This window comes from Pygoscelis adeliae, unplaced genomic scaffold (genome assembly GCF_000699105.1).
Source record: "Pygoscelis adeliae isolate BGI_AS28 unplaced genomic scaffold, ASM69910v1 Scaffold38, whole genome shotgun sequence".
Lineage (NCBI taxonomy): Eukaryota > Metazoa > Chordata > Aves > Sphenisciformes > Spheniscidae > Pygoscelis > Pygoscelis adeliae.
In genome coordinates, this window is record NW_008825614.1 from 2,325,905 (window position 1) to 2,347,417 (window position 21,513).

Here is a 21,513-nt window from a genome sequence, read left to right on the forward strand (position 1 = left end):
GTGACGTGCTTACTGAGAATGCGAGGATTCATTAGTATGAAGTCTTGAATCCAAGCAATTGCAGAGGCACGGGCAAACAGAGCTGGTGTGTGAATTGTCTGCAAATAAATTCACTGAGTGCCATTCCTAGAGCATGCATTTGAGTAATTTTCTAAAAATGTAACATTACTTCATTTTATTGGATAATTACTTAGGTCTAAATTGCATTTAATTTCTGACTTGTAGGTCGTTGTGGGAGATAAAGTTGTTCTCATGCCAGTCAATGCGGGGCAGCCTCTACATGCCAGCAACATTGAGCTTCTAGATAACCCTGGCTGCAAAGAGGTGAGTTCAGAGGAGGGGTAACTGCTGATCTGAGATGTATTATACATTGTTCTTTACTGGTAACCAGAACCCACCATGGGCTAGATGCCAGTATTAAATACTGATTTCAGCTTGGCCTCAAAAAACCAAGATGAAATATACTTATTCTTGGTGCAGTTCTTCCTGGCACTGAAAGCTTCGTGAGGTTTGCTTGAGTATCTGAAAGTCACTGATGTAAGAGTAAGTCCTCTTCCACCAGCTCTTTAGGTCGTCTTTGGTAGGCTGTCAACAGATAGAGTAGCATTTTGCCCACTGAATCTTCTCCAACATCAACATCGTTATTATTAACACTGGAGAGCTTCAGGACCCGTGTTGGGAACTGTACAAATATGTAGCTAAGCCATGTCCCCTGCTACCCTAGGTGTGGTGTGGTCTTTTAGAAGAATAGAATGTCTCAAAAAGAGAAGAACACCCCTTAAGACTATAATTGTGTTTTTTTTGGTTCCCCCCCCCCCAAGGTAAATGCTGTCAACTGTAACACAAGCTGGAAAATAACTTTGTTCATGAAATTCAGTAGTTACCGAGATGATGTACTGAAAGGAGTAAGTATGATTTTTTAATTGTTTTTTGAATCTGAAAAATCATGCCATATTTGACTGTAGAGAAATATTACATGGTGAATAAAAGAAGAAATTAGGACTTTACGGAGCTGTTGAGAATCCCTCACTACTGTGCTTCAACAGCCAGAATATTTTTCCTTTGTGTTATTGTCTTACTAAGTGAAGTTGTCTGGATTGTGCTAGCTTCCAGCCCCTTTCTCCGCACAGAGACAACTGAGGATCCATGAGAAAAGATGAAGTTCAAGCCTGGAATGATGAGGGCTCTGTACAGAATAGCTGTGACACTTCAGTTTTTATGCCAAGATGCTAAAAGCAGGTATAACAAGCTTACAGAAGGGAGTGAGGCATGAAAAGATGACAACAGCTGTAATAAGACAATGTAGCTTTAAATGCTGGGGGATTGCACAGCTTCATGCCTCCAGATCACTCCCTGAAATAATTTACATTTTCATTTTAAAGAAATACATTTCATTTGTCCTCACTTGTACCTTAATAAGTCATTATCACCTGGCTATTTTTCAGTAGGTATCAAGCAGTTTTTGAGGAAGAATTTGAAAGGGAAAATGGTGTATCTGTGTAGACCTATTTGGGGATAGTGTTTCAAGCTTTGGGGAGAGGCAGAAGGAAGCAAAAATGATGCCAGCAGAAGAAATAGAGAGGGGGCATTGGTTTTGGTTGCAGAGTAGAAGAGATGAGATAATATGATGTTAGAAAAAATCTGTTCACTTTCCCTAAATACTAAGAGATATTAGAAATAAAAAAATCCATTTAGTAAAGTTAGCTAGAATTAAAAATCACCTTTAGGTTAATTGTTGCCTGCCATTCATTGCAGTGCTCTGAAACAAGTTCTGTTTTCACAAAAGTGTGTGGGTCTCCTGCAGGACTGAATTACTCATTTGATTTCCAGACTCGGTGCTGAGATTGTATGCTCTGCACTTGTTTCCTATTGCTGGAGGAGGTACCTAATGAATGTTTTCTTCACATCAGTTATGTTGACGTCACTGGACCTAGTACAGATATAGAGGATGAGTCTAGCGGCTTTACCTACCACTTAATAATGCTTCTTTTTCATATTACTTCAGGGAGATGTTGTTAGGCTGTTCCATGCAGAGCAAGAGAAGTTTCTAACCTGTGACGAATATGAGAAGAAACAACATATTTTCCTTCGTACTACATTACGTCAGTCAGCCACTTCTGCAACAAGTTCTAAAGCATTGTGGGAAATAGAGGTATTTTTTTCTTTTTATAAATATTTTAGGACCTGAAGGCCAGGGTTCAGTACAAATACTTTACTACAACATGAATCATTCATAGCCTCTTGATATCATCATACACCTTGCCGTAACTATTATTATTTTACAAAATGGTTTGTGTAGGATGAATACTGAAGAGATGCTTTATTGCTGTGCATGTGTGGAGAGAGGATGTTTTCTTACTATATTTACCTGCACTAAAATGATGAAGAGTCAAGTTCAGACTTGACGTAAATGGTACGATTTTATCAAAGCCAACTGAATGACACCCATGTATCCTGAGTTTTGGGTGTTTATATTTGACTTCATGTGCAATATTGAAAATTCAAATTCATGACTGACAAGAAATCTCCCAAATGTGATCGAGTCCATTCTTCTGCAACAGGGCACATCAACACCTGTTTAAAGTTAGGCTGAATAAAGGTGGTGTTGCTGAATGGGGGTGATTTTGAGAAGATGACAAGCAAATATATTTTTGTTTAACTGAGGAACATTGGAAACTGGTATGTCTCAAACCCTTGCTATTACAGTAATGTAACTCCTATACCCAAAAGTTCTTACGTGCTGAACAAACTTTGTGCATTTAAAACAGAGCTCCTCACTTAGGCAAATGGCTGAGTTTTGTCTGAGTAAGGACTGTATGGAATAGGGTATATTGCACTTGTAGTTATTTGAGATCACTCCTTAAGAGAGACAGGCACTGCTAGGTTTGAAGGTAGCAAATGACCTACAGCTCAGTCAAAGGGAAAAAGGAATAACCTGGGATATTTCAAATGATATGGGGATATTTTATCACTTGAACAAAAATTTATCAGAAGCCCCTAGTCTTGTCGAAAATAGAGCTGGTATAAGTGGTGAGACAACGTAAGAGGGTTTGAGTTTTGCTTTTAAGTAGTGCCTATGTAAGTGTAGAGCAGCTCCACTTACTTTATTGAGCTCCAGATTCACACCATGTCACTTTACAGCAAAATTTGGCTCATCATGTTTGCAGGGAGTAGATTAATGAAAACATGGAAAGTGATAGGAGGAGTATTTCCTGGCACCTGGCAAAAAATGGAGGTAAGTAGTTGTTATCTATGGTGAGCTTAGTGTGAGCACAGAATTACTCTCTGTGGTAGACTATTTGTAATTATGTCGTTTACATATTTTTATTTGTAATGAGCTGTAAGAAATGTCAGTGATCCTACATATGATCTTGAGGAGCACGATTAAAATCTGTACTTCTTCTTTTAGGTTGTCCATCATGACCCTTGCCGGGGAGGGGCAGGACAGTGGAATAGCTTGTTTAGGTTTAAGCATTTGGCAACTGGAAACTACTTAGCTGCAGAGGTAAGAATGTCAATTAAACAAGTGGTTGTGTGCTGCCTAACATGTCCTGCTAATTCAGAAATGCCATAGTAGGTTAGGTCCATGATGTAGGTCTCTGAAAAGATCTCACATCAGGTCTGAATGGGGAGAACTGGATGTGCACTGTTGTGTCATGCTGTATTGCTGTATCCAAGGGTTGCAAGGAAAATTTTCTGAACTACAGGACACTAGTAGGTGAGTACAGGACACTAGTAGGTGAGTTCAAGACAACGTATAACCTTAATTTCAATGGTGCTGTTGAATCTTGAATCTGCTGTTTGTTGTCATGGCAGCCAGGGCAAACACCGCTGTTAAATATCCACCATATTTACACTGAAAATCCTTGGTTTCATTAATCTCTCTGCTCTTGTTTACCCTTGATTTTTGGAGTGGTGTTGTGATCAGTCAAATACTCTTCTTTGCTGGCTCAGGCAGCCATATACAGATTAAAGCTTTTAGAGTGGAACTTAATGCAAGGTAATCATTGAGCTTGATCAGAGAAGTCTGTGTGCAGGCACTAGAACAGATACTCTAAACTGCTCTAATTCAGGAATTGTCGTTCCTTTTTTTTCCCCTGCAGGCTCTAGACTTCTTGAAAAATGGTTTCTATGGTGCTGATTTCAGTGTGTTGATCTCTGCCGGCCAGCATGTGGTCCAAGGCATCTCTGTGTTCTGTAGAAACTTGGGGAAGGACAAACTTGTCATGACCATAGGTGTCATGACAGTGCGTTGTGGTTATAACAGGTTGCAGCGTTCTGCTGTTGCACTCTTGTCTTTTGACTAAAAAAAAAATTGAATAAAGAAGGGTCTGGGGAAATCTTGCCCCTTTTGGTGGAACAGAAAGTCCAGGAGGAGGAGGATCTTGCAACTTGTCTGGTTATTATCTGGTACTTTATGTTAAGGCAAAATAGTGTTGTGACTCCCCAAAAGAGCAGCTTCATATCTTTTAAGACCCATAATTGTCTTTAAAAGTAAAATAGGGCTCTTAACAAGCTGGAAGAGAGCAGATAATACCAAGTTTATGAAATGGGAGAGCCTTGGATTTTTTCCTAGTTGCAAAAAACCGTGAACTTTTTAAGTCATATCTAATCCATATTAGACTGGTCTGTGTTCAGGTTATATCAATGGAATGAAAAGTAGTTTTTTTTTCCCACTGATTTAGTTAAGTCTGTGCAGGATTGCCTCTTTGACTTATGCTTGCAAGCATGAGTGTGAAAATTTACAACTACAAGAGCCAGTTATAAATCACTATATGTTAAGGAATCCCTGAAAAAAGACTTGCTCTAACTGGATTGAGTTACGTTTACAGCAGTGCAACTTCTGTATGCAGATAAGTCCTTAGTATTCCCAGGGTGCTGCTTTCACTTTCCAGCTCCTGTCACAGCCTGCACTGATTTCAGAGTAAGAGCAAACGGGAGCTATCAAACCTTTACTTATTTCTAATTACGTCAAAACCAGTGTCAAAACATAAACAGTGGACTATCAGGACAGATATTGATATTATTCTCCATCTAAGACTGAATGTCATTTGGATCTTTTCATTGGTTTTAGCAGTAGCTCACAGTTAGAAAGTTAGAAACCTGATAGGCCTGAGTGGCAAAGAGCATCTTCCCTGCAAAGGCAGTGGGCCAAGCTGCCTTAACTGCTCTGCTCTATGCTGCTGCCTCCATACTGCAGCAATACTTTGGCTTGGCTGAAGCCAGCTGGTTTCATTGTGTAGTTAATATTGGCTAATAATAGCTAATTTTCAGGTGGCAACCAGTACTCACACCTAAGAGACAGTTCCTTTTTCCTCTCTGCTTACAGTGAGAGATGCTCCTAGTAGATTTTATTCAGACTAGCTAGGCTGATGGAGAGTCAGGAAAGGCATCACACACTCTGACTGATGGGCTTCCGCCTCCCACCATACCTCCTCATCTGCTCAGGGATTTTCAGGAGAAAAATCTTCAGGTGAAGAGGTGTCACACTACACTGAATGTTGAACCTGAGCTTAGATCCTTTCTACCTTGGAAAGGAAATAGCCATCAGGAAGATGCGTAATATGGAGAGTACAACTGGCATGGTAGAGTGAGAGCTGGAAGAGCATTTGGGTTGAACAGAGGTGATATGCTGTGACTGGAGAGCAGCATTAGCTACTCTGTCTGTGAAGTGTAAAATACCTGCTGGTGGAGAAATTAAAGGTACCGCTGTAATAAAAACCTGTGAACTGTATTTTACACAGTTCACATGTTGGGCACAACACACCAGCCAGACATACACGTCAAAGATTTATGAAGAGACAGGCAGACACCTAATGCGTGTGAGCTAACTTTAAATCAATTGGGCAAAGCTTACTGAACGCTTATCTATGTTCTTGCAGCACAGGAAGATTACTCATGGTATGGATTATCAACAGTGTCATACATTGCCATGACCTGATTTTGTTTAAGCTTCTATGATGAAGATATCTAGAGTGGAATAATAAGTACAAACACATAAACAAAATTCATTAATCTTTTAAGCATTCTGTTGTTGGCTAATGATACAATTTCTGTCACAGTTTGAACTATTGTAAATCAGGATTAATCACTGTTTATAACCATCTCTTCCTTACTTCATCCTTCCGTAAATCAGCTTGATGTGTATCACGGAGACTTCTGCAGGGGAATCTTGCGTGGGTCAAGTCTCAGACAATGAGCAGAGGTGTCCTTCACCTGGGTGTCTCCTTTTGCTCCTCCGCAGTTAGGCTTGTACCTTGTGTGAGCAGTGCTGTGCCTTCTCTTTTTCTCTGAGGCTTCCTGTGCCAGATGTAACCGGTCAGCCTGATTTGTGACTCAGTGGGTCTGAGACGTGTAGTGAAGGGATGCCACTGCAGCTTGTTAAGGCCAGGGGACGATCTGGGGACTAAGAAAATTCAAGCCACTTGCCCCAGAAAATTCAGGAATTTAAAACTAAGAAACTTAAAGGTGTTTCAGTACTACAGTAAGTAAGTTAAAAAAAAAAAGTGAGGCAATACAGTTGTTCAGTAAACAAAACATATAGTGAGTACTTGTAAATCTAATTCTTACAAACTTGAGAGAATGAAGTCAGGATGTGTAAGTCCTAAATTCCATGTTCCTAAGAATCACAGTCATCCAGCTTTTGTGACTTTTCAAAGACTAAAGGTCCTCTGATAACTCTGACTTCTGACACAGTCTCAAGTAGTACCATTTCCTTTAATCCTCTTTCCACTTGGCATTACTTAGGCTAATTTTCATTAATATGCTTTGAAGTTCCTTAAGCCCGACTAATACCATAGAGCAACCTAGACCCTACTACCAGACTATGGGCTGAAGGTGAGCCACCCTGAAAAGACCCACTGCTAAAGGAGACCCAGTGGAAAACATCTGCTAATTGCACATTGCTGTATTGTCATTCCCCTACAACTGTGCACATCAGATGCACGTATGCTCTCACACAATTACTTAAGGCACAGAAGGGATATGCTGAAGAAGGGCTTTCATGTTTGGTGGTAGGACTTGGGACATCGGAAATCTGGATAGGTGGTAATGTCTCCTACATGTCCGGCATTTGGAAACCTGAAGCCATTGGCTCAGACATTCCCAAAACATTGAAATCATAAAAAAGTGGAACCAAATACTCAGCTGAAAAATTGGAAAGAGAAATTCTCTTCTTAGGAGACAGTGGGAGTTCTGCTGTTAGTGTCAGAAGGGCTTGATTTCACCCAAAAGAGCTGAGCCAGATCCTTAGCAGGAGATTTAGACACTAAGCCATCAGCTAAGATCCAGGCTGCCGAGTTTTATTCTCCTCTTCACAGAGTCAGCAGTCTTTTAGAAAAAGTTTCGTAGAATGTTCTTTTTTTAGCCCTGGTTACAGCAAAATGACCCAAGTTATTTTGAATTTTTATATTTATGAAGAGAGGCTGTAAGGTTACGTGAAAATTGAATGCTTCAAAGTAGCAAAGACTTTCCCCAATTTTTTTTGAAGTCTTTTCAGTGCATGTACCACATGTAGAACACACCCAAATCTATCTCTCTGTGTGTGGGAGTGAGCTGCAATTTGCTTGAACAGCCTTTCAAATGCTGCAGGTTGGGACCACACAGCTGTGCCTTTCTCATGCACACACCTAACCTTTTCAATATTCTAATCGCAAGGATAAAAGTCTCTTTGAACTGAATATCAGCTTATCGATTGTGCTGAACCAAAACATGCACTTTTAATATTGTTCTCCATGTGTATAGCAGCTCCAGTTCTGCGATTTCTAAACTGGGTAACCTGTACCAAAACTATTAACACTTGCTGTATGAAGATGTTAAACAGAAATATGTGTGCCCATGCATACATATATGCACACACAAGAAATGCAGGGTAAGTCTGTCATTTCATGTTAAACTTCTCAGGTGTGATGGATATTACTAAAAGAATCAGAAAATACATATGCAAATATCAAATCACATGCTAGTCTCAGATATTGCAGTAGACAATAGATAAACCACAGTATATGGCTTGTGAAACATCGTGAACACGTACATAATCACAGTGCAGAATTTGTAAGGAAAAATCTGTGCCAATTCTGTTTTACTTAGCTGAATAGACTAAACTAGAGTTACTAGATACCTTGGCCAAGACATGGCAATAAATCTGGTGAGGTAATTGTCTTTAACCCTGAATTAACTATATACTAAATGAATTAAGATAATGCAGGTAAGATGGCAGCCTTAATGTTTACCTTCTGGGTTTCTATAAAATTGTGGCCATAAACAATGGTTCAAATTATTACTGTGTCTTCCAAGGTAGTGCACAGAGTACTGGTGTTGCTCCAAAAGGTAACCTGTGCCCTGAAGTTCTTCCAGACGAAAGAGAAGAGTGAGAGCAAGCTGGCCAATGCAATAGGTTGAAGCAATGAGCTCAGAGGTAATGGCAGAACCGAACATACTTTTTCTGACTTGTAGTGTGCTTCATTCATTAAACCAAATTATTGCTCGTATAAAGGGCCTCATTCAGTAAAGCTTTTGGGAGTAGTCTTGTCTTTGAAGTCAGTGGAACATGAGCTTTTATGTTCTCAGGGGTCAAGGGTGTCTCAGACACTGACCTGATGGGTTTGGACTTCCTCTAACAGTTTTCACTTGTGCAGCCACCCCCTGGACTTCTTTGACCATTGTAGGACTGAAGCCTCCACAACAGCCACTTTTAACTTCTACATGCATATATGCTTCATGAATGGCTTGTACAGGATAATGGGGATGGCAAGCTCTTTAGCACATATTCTGGTGATGGACAAGTCACAGAGATAAAGCTGTCCACTAGCTAGCTGCTTTGGGCAGAAGTAGCAATCTGATGTGCATCCCCGATGCATGTCCCACTGGAAAACTCCTCTGGCTTTCTTATAGGGTTTGCTTTCTTCTTTCTGCAAGAGTGAAAGTGCAGGATTTAAGCTGTAAAATGGATCAACTCTGATTAGAGTTTTGTTCTAAACTCTTTTGTTAAAATCCCACATGAAACATACTTCCAGCTTTGGGGTTATTTTAGCACTAGATGCTCAATGGAGTTTCTTTTGAAGGTAGGAATGATTGAAGCCAGTTGGCCTGAGCACCCCAGGGTTACATGCACATGAGATGAAATGACAATTATATGAATATTCTAAACTGAAGAGGAAGTCCAGTCCAGCTCACCAAGGCTGTAGTTCAGCGGTAAGAGCACTTCAGTGGCAACGTAGGCTTGCAGAAATGTCGTGTTTCCACAGGTATTTGATTGTGGTCCCGTGACACAATGTGCCGTCCTGAGGTGGTGTTGGCACAGACTCCAGGGTGCGGGGAAGAGGGAATAGTCTGTGCTGTAAACAGGGTCACTGAGCCAAGGCGTGGGGGCACAAGTGGTTGGGGTGGGTTAACAGGAACTGCTGAAGCCAGCGTCAAAGGTGGCTTTAAATTGAGAACTGCTGTTAATTTTGGTTTACATTCTTTTAAATGGATTTCTGTTATGTCTCAGTACTAAAAATATTAGCCTGCCATATGATATATATCATTATAATATGTGTTTATCCGGGTGCACAGAGCCATACTGTTCATAATAAATTTAATCCTGTTGTAGTAATCACTTGATTTGGATCATGGTGAAGATAGCCGAGTGCATGTTCAAGTGAATATTGATAGAAAATAATCCTCTCCTGCCTTCTGAATAGGACATAGTAAAGAAGTGGAACTTGCTGCCACAAGAATAGAAAACAAGGTGTTTAATGAGATTTTAAGAAAGATTACATATTTGTATGAGTAATAGTATCCTCAGCATTAGCTAAGATAAAAAAAAGTGTAAAAGGGAAATCAGTTCTTAAACTTGAGGCTATAAGCCAGGATTAACCCCTTGGAGCCCTGGAGAAACTTTCTCTGTAGTTTTATGGACTTATTTTTCTTTCACCTTCTTGGTGAAAGAAAATGGAGTGGAATATGTGGAAAATGGAGTACTGCATAGTATGTTCTATTAAGGCAACTGAGACTGAATCTTTGAAGGCCATAATTTAGGCCTTTTGATATCCAGTTTTTGGAAATTGGACTACCGACAGAGATCTTTTGTGTTCAGGAAGCAAAAAGGGACCACTGTTTGCCGGTGGTATTTTTTTGGGTGACATGGAAGCAAGCCTTTGCAGAAAAATTTATTCATCCTATTCATCCACTGATCATACAGCTCATGCAGAGGAGGAGAGCATAGTCATAAATGCTCTGTGGTTCCTTCTGCCTTTAGAAACAGTAAGGCAAATAACTGGATAAAAATGGCCTTGTTTAAGATGTGCAGGTACCTTTTGCTCAATAACAGTTTGCAAACCAGAGAAGGTACCAGGAGATGGCAGCATCCACCAAGGCCTTCACTCATCTGTTCACACATTTAATTTGTTGGTACTGCAGGACCTCCTTACCTGCAGATTGCTTCATAATCTTCCTTTTGAGTCGTTTTTTTTTCCAGCCTCTTCGTTAAATGTTAATACAGCATTCTGATTAGTTTCTATCTGTTGGGCTCAGTGATTAAAGGTTCTTATAAGAAAAAGGGCTTGCCAAGGTGATAGGGTGAACTCAGCACCATAAGCCTTATTTCTATTTTTCACTGTCTCATAGGAGGAGCGTGGTTTTGTTTTAAAGCTCTATAAGGAGTGAAGGATAATTTACAGCTATTCGTGAAGAGATGGAGGAGATCCAGAGACTAGAGGAGGAGGAGGATGGATTACTGATTTACAGAGCCGGTCTGACCTGTTCCGCAGACTTGGATGTGGCTTTTTAAAGTGACAGAGTTAGAAGCTGTCCATTTAATAAAACTCAGGGCTAGATTTTCCAAGGTTTTTAAGAATCTTGGGAATGCAGCTAAATTTCTTGACCTGACTTGTCTTGACTTTGGTGGAAGTTAGGAGCAACATTTGCATCTGTTGGTGTGCACATACCTGCAGAAATCTGGATCTCAGAGGAAGGATTTTTTTCCCCCCAGCCAGCTAGTTTTGCAGTACTGATCTGTGAGCCTGTATTCAGCTAGGCTTTTTCAGTCCTGTCTGAAGTTGGCTGCGTTTGAGCCATGTTTGTGTACATACGAGCTTTAGGAGGAAGGGAAGTGTGAAGCCATTAACGCAGCATTTATTGTCATTTAGTCATTATAAGGGCTGCTTCTGTTATTAAAAATACAACGTCTGCTGGTACTGCATTTTGATGTGTTCCAAAACAGCAAATGTAGACATGTGGTCTGTTCTTTAGTCCATTTTTTTGGCTGCTTATTTCAAAATTACTTAGAAAACTTTTATTCAATTATATTTGTGCCTTTATTTTTGATGCTTGATGGAGGTTTAGAAGGCTTCCCTTGGTTTTTTTTAAATTGTTGTTGGCGGGTTTTTTTGTGTGTGGTTTTTTGTTTGCTTTTTTAATGGTAGAAATTTCAGTAATGTCTAATTCAATCATCCCTAGCTATTTCTGGGAGAACCACTGAAAGGCATATGGGTTATTAATATTTAGAACATAACCCTTGAAGAGATGAGGATGCTTTTTCATATAGCACATGTTGGCACGGAGCCACTGAAGCTCATACTGAGGTTATGGCCCAGCATTCAGGTTAGACTAAAGGATCTCTTAGACATTTTTCTTTCTTTTGACTTCCTCTGCAGAATGGGATATGGCTGTGTGGGACTGAGCACCAGGTGTCCGTGGGTGGTCAGGTTCTCTGCCTTTGATCACAGTAGAAGCAAAGGGCTTTCCCAGTCACCACTCTCTCCTGGCCTAACGTAGAGCTACGTGTTGCAGCTTATGCCGCTGATGTGAGACCTTTAAATCAGCGGTGATTTAGGCATACCAAAGCGCTGGCCTGCCGTTGCTTATACAGCAGCTAAAAATGCCATCAAGACAACCTGTCCTTTCTTCTTGTGATGAGGGTGAATAATTGGGACAGGAAGGTGTCAGAGGTGATTCTCACCCCAGTTTTTGACTAGCAGGTAGTTCCCCCATGCAGGGATAGCTGTCGCTGCCCACTTCACTCTGCTTGCACCACATGGGGGGCCTGAAGCAAACAAAAAGATTCAGCTCTCCCAGCGCTCCCTGGAAACTTGTCTGATCTGCTAAGACACAGCTCATAAGCAACACAGCAGCAAAATACAATCCTGAAATGAAAGGCCTTTTAAGATTTTTAAACTTTCCTCAGATGATGATTATCAGGAACTTTGTGCCGATGCTGTGGCAGTGTTGAATGGGGTTTATCAAGGTAGAGTCGTAGCCAGTCTTTCTCCAGCAAGTTAATAAGACGGCAAAAGTCCTTTGAATACTACTGAAGTCTTTGAAATTGTGCAAAAGTCCTTTAGATTTATTGAACGCTAATCAGTATGACATTAGGAAAGAACAAAGCAAGCCTAATGAAGATGAAAGATTTGAGAAGTGGATTTTTTTTTTTTGTGGTGGCTTTTTTTTTTTCCTGAAACACTTGCCCTTGTTGATTGGGTAATAGGCTGTGTGTTAACAGGCTGGTTATCAAATGAAATGGGAACTGTTTACGTGTGTTGAATTAGATCCTTTATTCTTTGTCTATCAGGGTTTCCTAAATGTGGGTTTTAACCAAGCCGTTAAAATGCTAATTTAGCTGAAATTTGGCAATCTAATTCTTTCCCTGACGAGATGTTTTAAATATCCTTTACCTAGTCAACAAAATTTGATTAAAATCAGCATGGGTGTTTCTTTCTCCAAACTGCTTTCTCTCCTTCTTAATTAAGAGTGTCCAAAACCAGCCTGTTTGGGTACTTTCCGTGCATTGCTCTGTCTAGGAAAGCAGCGTTCAGTATAAAGGTGAAATGTCAAACTGTCCACAGTATGGACTGAGGTTTATAATTCAGTTGTTGGACTGTAAAGCATATCTTACTATGTGAAGATGCAAAAATAAAATTAAAGCCAGGAATAACGTATTAGTGAGAAGTTGTTCTGCTCAGTAGTAGAACTTCAGGAGATTATGGAGTGTTGAAGTCTTATGTATTGAAACTTTGAGATATAACTTTGACTAGCTTTAATCAGTAGAGACGTCATCAGTAGAGATGACAGAGCCTGGGACTTCTGGCACTTGATCTAACAGGATACCTCTCAGGATTAGCAGGGCACTTGCATTCTCTGAGCACCAAATACCAGAAGTAACACACAAACACAGATAGGTGAAAGTTGTCTTCCTACTATGCAGACTCTACAGGAGGATGATCACATTATGAGGGCATTAGGCAAAAATTCAGGAATGAGATTCCTTGCCCTTCCAAATAGTTTTAACCAGAAATGGTTAAAGACTTTGTGCCTCAGTTTTCCATCTGTAAAAGCTGGCTTCTGTTATGTGTTTGTCACACATACTCTCTACTGGGGCCCTTCTGGAGCTCCCACAGTACGAGTATATTGGTATATGTATGCATTCATACGTCTACTCTTTTTACATGCCACCATGTACAAAGGCTGAATGTGAAATCTAAGAGACATAAATTTTTATACACCCAGGAGGACCACCTGCAATGTTGACCCTGACCTTCAGGCTCTTGCAGATACCCTGTGTAGATCATGAGTTTGGAATTCGGCTTCTTAGAAAAGTGTGCAAGTAAATGCAAGTTCTGTTTAGATTTAAAGAATGTATTATCTTCTCTGTAGTTGCAAATCTTTCTATAAATGCCAAAATATAGTCAATGATTTTAGTGTTTAAAAGCATGATCTTGTGTGGTGGTGGCGGCCTTCTCATGGCACTGATTGTCCTTGTCTGCTGCCAAGTTTGCTAGGCTGCTTCCAAGCTCTCTTCTCCCCCGTAGGTTGAGTCCGAGACAAGCTGAGATCCCAGATACTTCCTGTGGAGTATATTGCGCAAATTGTATTTGCAGTTGCACTGTGTGCACTCTTAGCCTGTGTGTGTGAAACTGCAACGTCTTCCATGGTGCTGTGACGTGAAAGAAAAGTTGATGCGGTAGCCCCATTTTCTGGAGTTTAGGAGGTTTTATGTAGGCTGGAGGATAAGTAGAGTTGGGTCTGGGTTCATATGTATAAGCAACTGAAAAAGGTGAAGTGTTTGTGGTGTCATAAATCATTGTCATTGGAGCCGTGAGAGCCGATTACCTTAGCCTTGCCCAACTGCAAAATCCCCACAATAGAGCTGGCCGCCTACGTGGCACTGGAGTGAAGGATGAGCACAACTACTATCAGGTGGCCAGTTCGCCACTTCACTGATGTGAATTCTTCTCTGCCCTTCCCTAGTTATTCTTCAGTAATGCAGGCTGTGTTGCTTGATGTAGATTGCACCTCCCTTACCACCATATAGTGATTGCCATTTACTCAGGTGGTTTGGTTATGTGGCCTTACGTAATGGGAGGGTGTTGAGATATTATAGTGAGTCTCATGAGCGTGCCATAACATGAAATGAGTTTCAAGGTCTTTAATGCTGTTTAGTTTTCAGCCATGAGGAAGCTGAAAAGGTATCATTTTGTGATACCTTATTCTCTCTCATCCATGGAAAGGTGAAAAATGGCTGCACCTAAGTTTGTTGAAAAACAAGCAGCAGAGGATGAAGATTTCTGGATTATTCTGCATTGGAAAAGAAGCTGTTGGAGATACTCTAAAAAACCCCTCATGTAATGAAGCTATTACAGTAATGATTTATACGATCACACTTGCTTGAGCTCTGCAGTTTACAATGCATCGTGTTCTTACTGTGTATTGACTGCATGCACCTTCCAGTGGCATTTTACAGAAATATACAGCACTGTATTTCAGCTACACTTCAGTAACGTTGCAACTTCAACACATCCAGTGACACAAAAAAGCTTGAAGATGGCTGAGCTTAAATCAGGCCCATTTTAGCATAGTGTTCTTATTTTCTAAACACCTGCAAAGAATTTTACTTGATTTCATTAGCAACAAGGGAAAAAATTATTAATGTTGTTATTTTCAAGGATTCTTTTGTTTTGGAGGCTTATTGAAGAACATGGAGGTGATCTTACATAAATCAGAAAAAGCAATAGATTTTGGAGTCTTAAAACTGTCACTGTGTCCTTAGCTCATTCTGCTGTACTTGGCTATTGAAAAGGACTCAGAACAGGTGTGATACGACATACAACACTACATGATTTATGCCCCTCTGCCTGGAGAATATAGTATGGGATAATAGCTAATAGTCTGATTTTCGGAGATGCTCGGCACCAACAACCTCAGCTGAAATGAAAATAAAAGTGGGAGCTGCTCAGCACAGCTAAAAATGGGGCCAAGAACGTCAGCCCTAAAACTGCATTCCATCGTGTTTACTGTTTAACGTCAGCATCTCAAAACTTTCTCTAAACAACATCTTTTTAGTTTTACTATTTCTGTTATGGTGGGGCAAGAAAAAACATCATTAAGGATGCACTTTATTTTTCATTTGAGCCTTCTGTCTCCCTCAGCCCCTGTCCACAAGTGAACTATTTTTGGAAATTTGAGAGCAATCTGTTCAGTCATTTTTAAAGTAGGCAAGAAGTGGCGTGGGAGAGAGATTTTCCTAGTTTCTCCTGTTCTTGCTATATATTTTTCTTTTTAAAGCATCATTATGTTGAAAGCAAACAGCTGAAGAATAGCAGAATTCAAGGCCCAATTCACACTGGGTAGACAACTGTATCCACTCAGGCCCTTCAACGAAACATCATAGATTTATTCCGTTTGAAGATCTAGTCCTCAGTGCACGGTTCTCTATGCTGAGTCTAGTGTCAAACCTGAGATGACCCAGACTTTTTCTCGCTTACTTAAAACCAGCAGAATCTGAAGGTAGGATCGAATTTAGCCTTTCTGTACCTTCTCTGCACCTGTGCTGAAAGGCCACTGTGTGTGGCTGTGACTAAGGAGCCCTGCCTGATAATGTTCTCCGTTCTTGATGGAGGACCAAAGGTAGAGGGCTGAGCTCGGCTGTTAGAATGGGCAACTAGAATTATTCTAAGGTGTCAGGTGAACAAAGGTAACGCTGAAGGAAGTGTGAGAACTTATGAAGAAACCAAAACTATATGAAAGCAGTTACATATATGTGTATACATACATGTATGTATACATGGATATCTTCTAGCTGTCTGTTGTTCAGTGTTCATCTCCCATTCCTGTTGCTGTATAACAGAAGTAGGTGGGAGTTGGAGCTAGGAAACTGTGAGAATGTCACGGAGGAGCAAAATGCAAGATTTGGGATAGGTGTCAATTCAGGGAGGAGAGCAGGCTCTCTAAATCAGATTTGTGAGGGTAACACAGTGGCTAATGCAAATACTGAAATGAAGACAGTAGAGTAAACCTTTGGTCATTTCTGTGTTAGCACATCGAGTCATGACACAGAAGGAAGGTATTTTCAGCAATTTTAGGAATATCTAAAAGTTTTCCTCCTTTCTTCAGGCTCATGATGTGGAGAGGAGCTGGCTTTTTTGGGTAAAGGGATATAAATTATACAATATTAATAAAAACCTTATAAACTTAATAAAAACTCTTCACAGTAGTCGTCTGTGTAATTATAGATGTATGATGACATGATATGGAAAAGTTTTACTGGGATTTGTTCAGCTTGCCCTGTGCAATTCACTTCTGGCTCTTCCATACTGGTAATACCAAAGTCAAGCCAAGAAAATGACTGTACTTACCTGTAAGATGTATACATGCTGTCATTGCTTAAAAACTAAATTACCTTATATAACTAATAATTTCACTTCGGCATTTTCAATGCTTTGAAGGCATATCCTGTGTCAGGGAATATGGTAAATATTGAGGCAAAATTGTTTCATTATGGAAGTCAAATCTTGAAAGGTTTCGTGTGCAGCCAGAGTGTGGGAGTATGTGTATTTGTTTATTTGAGTATGTATCTGCCTACATAATCCCTCATCTTCTAGTCTACATATTTCCCTTGTCAAAAGTAAAATCATATTAAACACTGTTAAATAGTAATACTTTGCACTTATTATTATATAGTGTCTTTCATCCAAGCTTCTCATACTACTTTAGTTATTAATTAATGCTTGATAATCCTGGTATGACATAGAAAATATTATCCCCATTAATAGTGGTTAAACAGAATCACAGAGTAATTAAACACTTGTTTATAGTGGCATTGCCATTCCTGTTTCAAAGATGTGTTTATTCTGAGTTCGCTGTCTTCCTGTAAAATCTCAGTAGACATGAGGCACGTTAGTTTTTATCTCAATATATCTGCTCAAGGTCAATCCTGGAAGTGGTTGCATGTGTATGTGTGTGGGTGACTGTAACTTGCTGTGTTTAGATTAGTAACTATCTGTGCTTTCTCCATCACTCTTTTCAGTTTTGGTTATTTGAGACTCCTGTCTTGAGTTAACAAGCTTGATTGCAAGATGCACTTTTTTGAAGTGAGGATATAGCCAGTTAAGTCGGTCAGAAATTGAATTGGTAATTCTTACACTCTCGTTCTCATACTGCTTCTAAATACTCCACTGTCCTTTTGCAGGGTGGATACGTAATAGAGAACTGAACCAACCCCTCTCCCCCCCCGAGTTCTGAAATGTCTAAAAGCTATCAAGATAGTATTTGACTTCTTTTCTTTTCCAGCTTAACCCACACTATCCAGAAGGTAATAATGAAGGAAAAGCTTTGGTAAGTGGAATTTATATGTTGCATGTAATCTGGGAAATGTTGTGTCCTTAACCCAATACAGCCCAACATATGAAAGTCCTTCATAGCTTTACTTTTACTTACATGTCACGGCTGCTAGGATTGTTTTCTGTATCCTGTGTAAGCTAGGGTGCAACTCAGAACTGGCGTTACAGAAAGTTTTCCCTCACGTAAAGCAAATGATAGGAAACTTACTCAAATTCTGCATCAAATTTGCATTAGTTGGAAGCTGTGACTAGTGCTTGGTGACTGCAGATATGAAATGTATTGATTCTTCTCAAATCAGATGTATTACTTCATGGCAAAACCCACCATCCAAGCTGTCCTTGCTGCAGTGTGGATGGGTTGGACAAAGGCCTTATGCCCTTTGCCTAGGAGGCAACAGTCTTCGCCTTGCACAATGTCAACAGCGTGCTAGCTAATTCTAACTAACGAGGCAAGGCCAGACATGTTGTAGTTTATAACGTGTGAAGGAATCGGACTTAAAACCCTGGGGGGATCTTATTGTTACCGAGACAACAAATAGTCCAAAAAAGAGTCATTCCTCCATCAAATTCATGAGATTGCTTTGAAAACGCTGAGATATTCTTCGAAAAAAATCAGTTTAATTTCTTTCTGTGTTTGCCTTCTGGCTTTTGTTCTTTTAGAGGACACATTTTCAAGTTTTTCTCTGCATGGGGAAGAACTTTTTATTTTTCATGAAATGAAACCCAAGATTCTTACATAATCACATGCCTTCAGGACTGCAATTTTAATAAAAATGGAGGCTTTTGTAGGAGTTGGCAACATTGTTCTTCCACCTTCCCTGGTATTTGATATTAATGGTAATATAGCAATAACAGCTAAGCTGTCCAGAGAAATGAGAATTCTCTCTCATGAAAATATGGAAGTTCCACCAGCTGTTTCTCTTTTGTATTGGAATGACACTTGAAGCCCTTGGAGCTTTCAAATGGAAATTGAGATAAGTTCTAGAATACCTCAGTGAGTAGGGTGCTTGCTTGGAAGTGCTTGGGTTCATGCTCTTGCTCTGTGAACAGTAGAGCTCGTCTCATAGACGTGCATCTGCATTAACATTGTAGTTCACATAATGACGGCACTTCTGAATCAAATTTCCTGATTATTCCCTATGTAAGACACTCCAATTCACTTTGCAGAGCAATCTCAGAGCATGTAAACTTGTATTTTGTTGGATGAAAGTAAAAAGATACACACACCTCTGGAATGTATCTACTGTGCTCCAACCTTTCATGGGTGCCCAGCCCAGAAAACCAGACTGCAGCTGGTCTGAAGTAAGCCTATGAAAATGTGTATAGGGTAGATGTTAGGTCCTCATCACCAAGGATCCAATCCTATTGTACCACACTATACTAATTTAGATACAGTATAGGGTTTCCAGTTGTAGCAATTCCAGTTCATCTAAATAGTTAAATATTCCCTGGACTGGGTAATGAAGAAGGCACAAGAGTAATCTGAACATGAATGTTAAAGATGACTTCTCTAACAGTTTGGCTTAACCCTTCTGGGTATTGGTTTCAACCAAAAATCCAGATCAGATAAATCAGCTTAGACAAATACTTCCAGTGAAAATTTAATCGAAACTGACTGATGATCAAAACTGATGTCTCTGTGGAAATTTTAGTTTACTCAGTCAGCACTTTCTTGCGAAAAATGTTTTGTGAAAGAACTCCTAACAACGTTTGGTAACACCTCCATGTAAATCCAAGCCTACAGGCACTTTTAGCATGGTAGAAATCCATTTGGATCCTTCACCCCTTTATAGTCTTGTTGGAAATAGAATGAGTCAGCAATGGCTATTTTAAACCTTCATTCTGGCCTTGAGCAACTGAGCAGAAAAGCTTCACATCCCTGTGCAGGAATTTCTTTCATGTTACAATGATGCAGTGTTTTGAATTATCCCTAAAAAGTACAAGAATCTTATAGTATTTGGAGTTCTTTAAGGGCCAGCTATGTCAGTCTTGTATCCAGTATGCCCATAACCTAGAGCACGCACACTTTCTTTGCTCTGTGGTTTTCATCTAGTGTTTCTTCTGCCAGGTGAATGCCTAACTGATTCACTGCAAAGGCATCTTCTTTTTCATCTTTTGAAGCAATTAATTTTGAAATACTGCCTGTGAAGTAAATCTGCTCTAGAGGGGGAGGTGGAAGTGGACCTACCCCAGCAAAATTTGAAGTCTGAGTAGCAGGGAAATGGGAGATGCATACTTGAGTCCTTTCAGCTGAAGGAAGAAACTGGGCCTGCAGCCTGTGTTTTTCTTTTCTCTGCTAGTCTGTTGGATAAAAGGGTACCAGCTCCTTCTCTGTTGTCTGGGTTTTAAAGGCGGCACAGCCATCTGTGCATTTCGTGCCAACCCCTAACTCCTAAATGTGCGAGAGGGCTCCTTGTGCATGTTCACTGCCTGGTTTACAAGCCCTGATCACAGTTGCTTAGGCAACTGAATTTTAGGAAGCAGCAATGGAGAAGGATTTTCTGTGGTGCAGTAGTGGGCATAGGCACCTAGGTTCTGCCTAAGTGCATTTTTTTTTGCCTTGTCTCAAGTGACTTAAAAGTCTGGAAGGGTTTTGGCTCCAGAGAACATAAATATTACTGGAAGTAGCTAGAACTTTTGTTCCCAAGCACTAAAGCTACGTTTAGACTGCGGTTCATTGCTCATTTATGGACTGCTTCTTGAGAATCCAGCCAAATTGTCTTGTGAAACACTGCTTTTATTTCTGGTAAAATTTGGCCTTACAATGAGTTGAGTAATATTCTTTATACATATTTTTCTCACATCTGAACTCCAGAAGATTTTTTTTTTTAAAAATGGGAAGACCTTTCTGTGATTTAAAGGCCTTATCAAAAAAAGGCTTCTTCGTCTCTTGAAGTCTAGGAGATTTTAGTGTATCGTGCAACAAAACGCAGTGCTCTATGTTACAGCTCCCATTAAAGCCAAAATTGGTGTATTTTATGCTTCAAAGTCATCTATTATTTCTAATCACAGAAATGTACAGCATCCAGAAGAACGCTATAAACATTGGGGAAATGTCAAGAACAGCTGGGATCCTGGCATTTGTTAGTGCCTTTGTATTAAAGGCTGTCTTTGGATAGGTACCTTAACTCCATTTGTCTGCAGTTTCATGAGAGTGTGCTAATCCTAACCAGTTCCAAACTGGCTTTTATTGTTGAGATTTTTCTTAGGATTGAGACTGGTAAGCATTTACTTTTCCTGTAAAGAAGTCGGACAGTTCTACCATGGACTTCTAGGTGCAATTTGACATACCTCCTTTGACTTCTGTTCATCTATATTTATGAATTCCAAACAACTCTGCAGTTCAATGTTTTCTTTCTTTCTTCCAACTCAGGTGATTTTTTTTTTTCCTGATAAACACTGTAAATTATTTTTTTTATTTTATTTTACCTTCCAGCAACTAAGTTTGTTTAATTAATATTCTATAATATGGGACGCAGGTGATGCAGTTTAAACAAGTCGAATAGGCTTGGGGAATTTATTGTTTTTTTAAAAGCTTGGTTAGGAATTAACCTGGCAATAAACAATCTGAAAAACATTTAAAAAAAAAAAAGAAATCATCAGCTTTAAAATGGCAATGTCTCTGCTTATATAAAGCCAGCAGTCAGACCACTTGATAGGCTGGGGGCAGAAGGGGAGACATGGATGCTGGCACATTATTATTATTCTGCTGCTGCACACAGGTCTGAATCAGCTCTGAAAGTGCATACATTGTTTCTTACAGAATGTCTCTGGCTCCTAACAACAGAATTGCAACGTGATGTCTCTGCTAAAAATGCGATGACTCACAAATGAGTCAACAGTGAAGGTGTTATAGGAGGCTAACTGCTGTGCTGTCTGCTAGGGCTTCGTAACATGGTGGAGCAAGGCTGGCCATTAA

The 21,513-nt window shown here is 39.9% G+C and overlaps 1 protein-coding gene across 1 annotated transcript in view; it reads left to right on the plus strand.

Moving 5' to 3' along the window:
- ITPR2 (inositol 1,4,5-trisphosphate receptor, type 2) overlaps positions 1-21,513 on the plus strand; it is a 234,126-nt gene that overhangs the window by 17,249 nt on the left and 195,364 nt on the right. Inside the window, exons 5-9 of the mRNA XM_009332815.1 lie at positions 226-324; positions 822-905; positions 2,006-2,152; positions 3,410-3,505; positions 17,545-17,589. Of these exons, the coding sequence (XP_009331090.1) occupies positions 226-324; positions 822-905; positions 2,006-2,152; positions 3,410-3,505; positions 17,545-17,589 (471 nt within the window). The remainder of the gene's footprint in view (positions 1-225; positions 325-821; positions 906-2,005; positions 2,153-3,409; positions 3,506-17,544; positions 17,590-21,513) is intronic.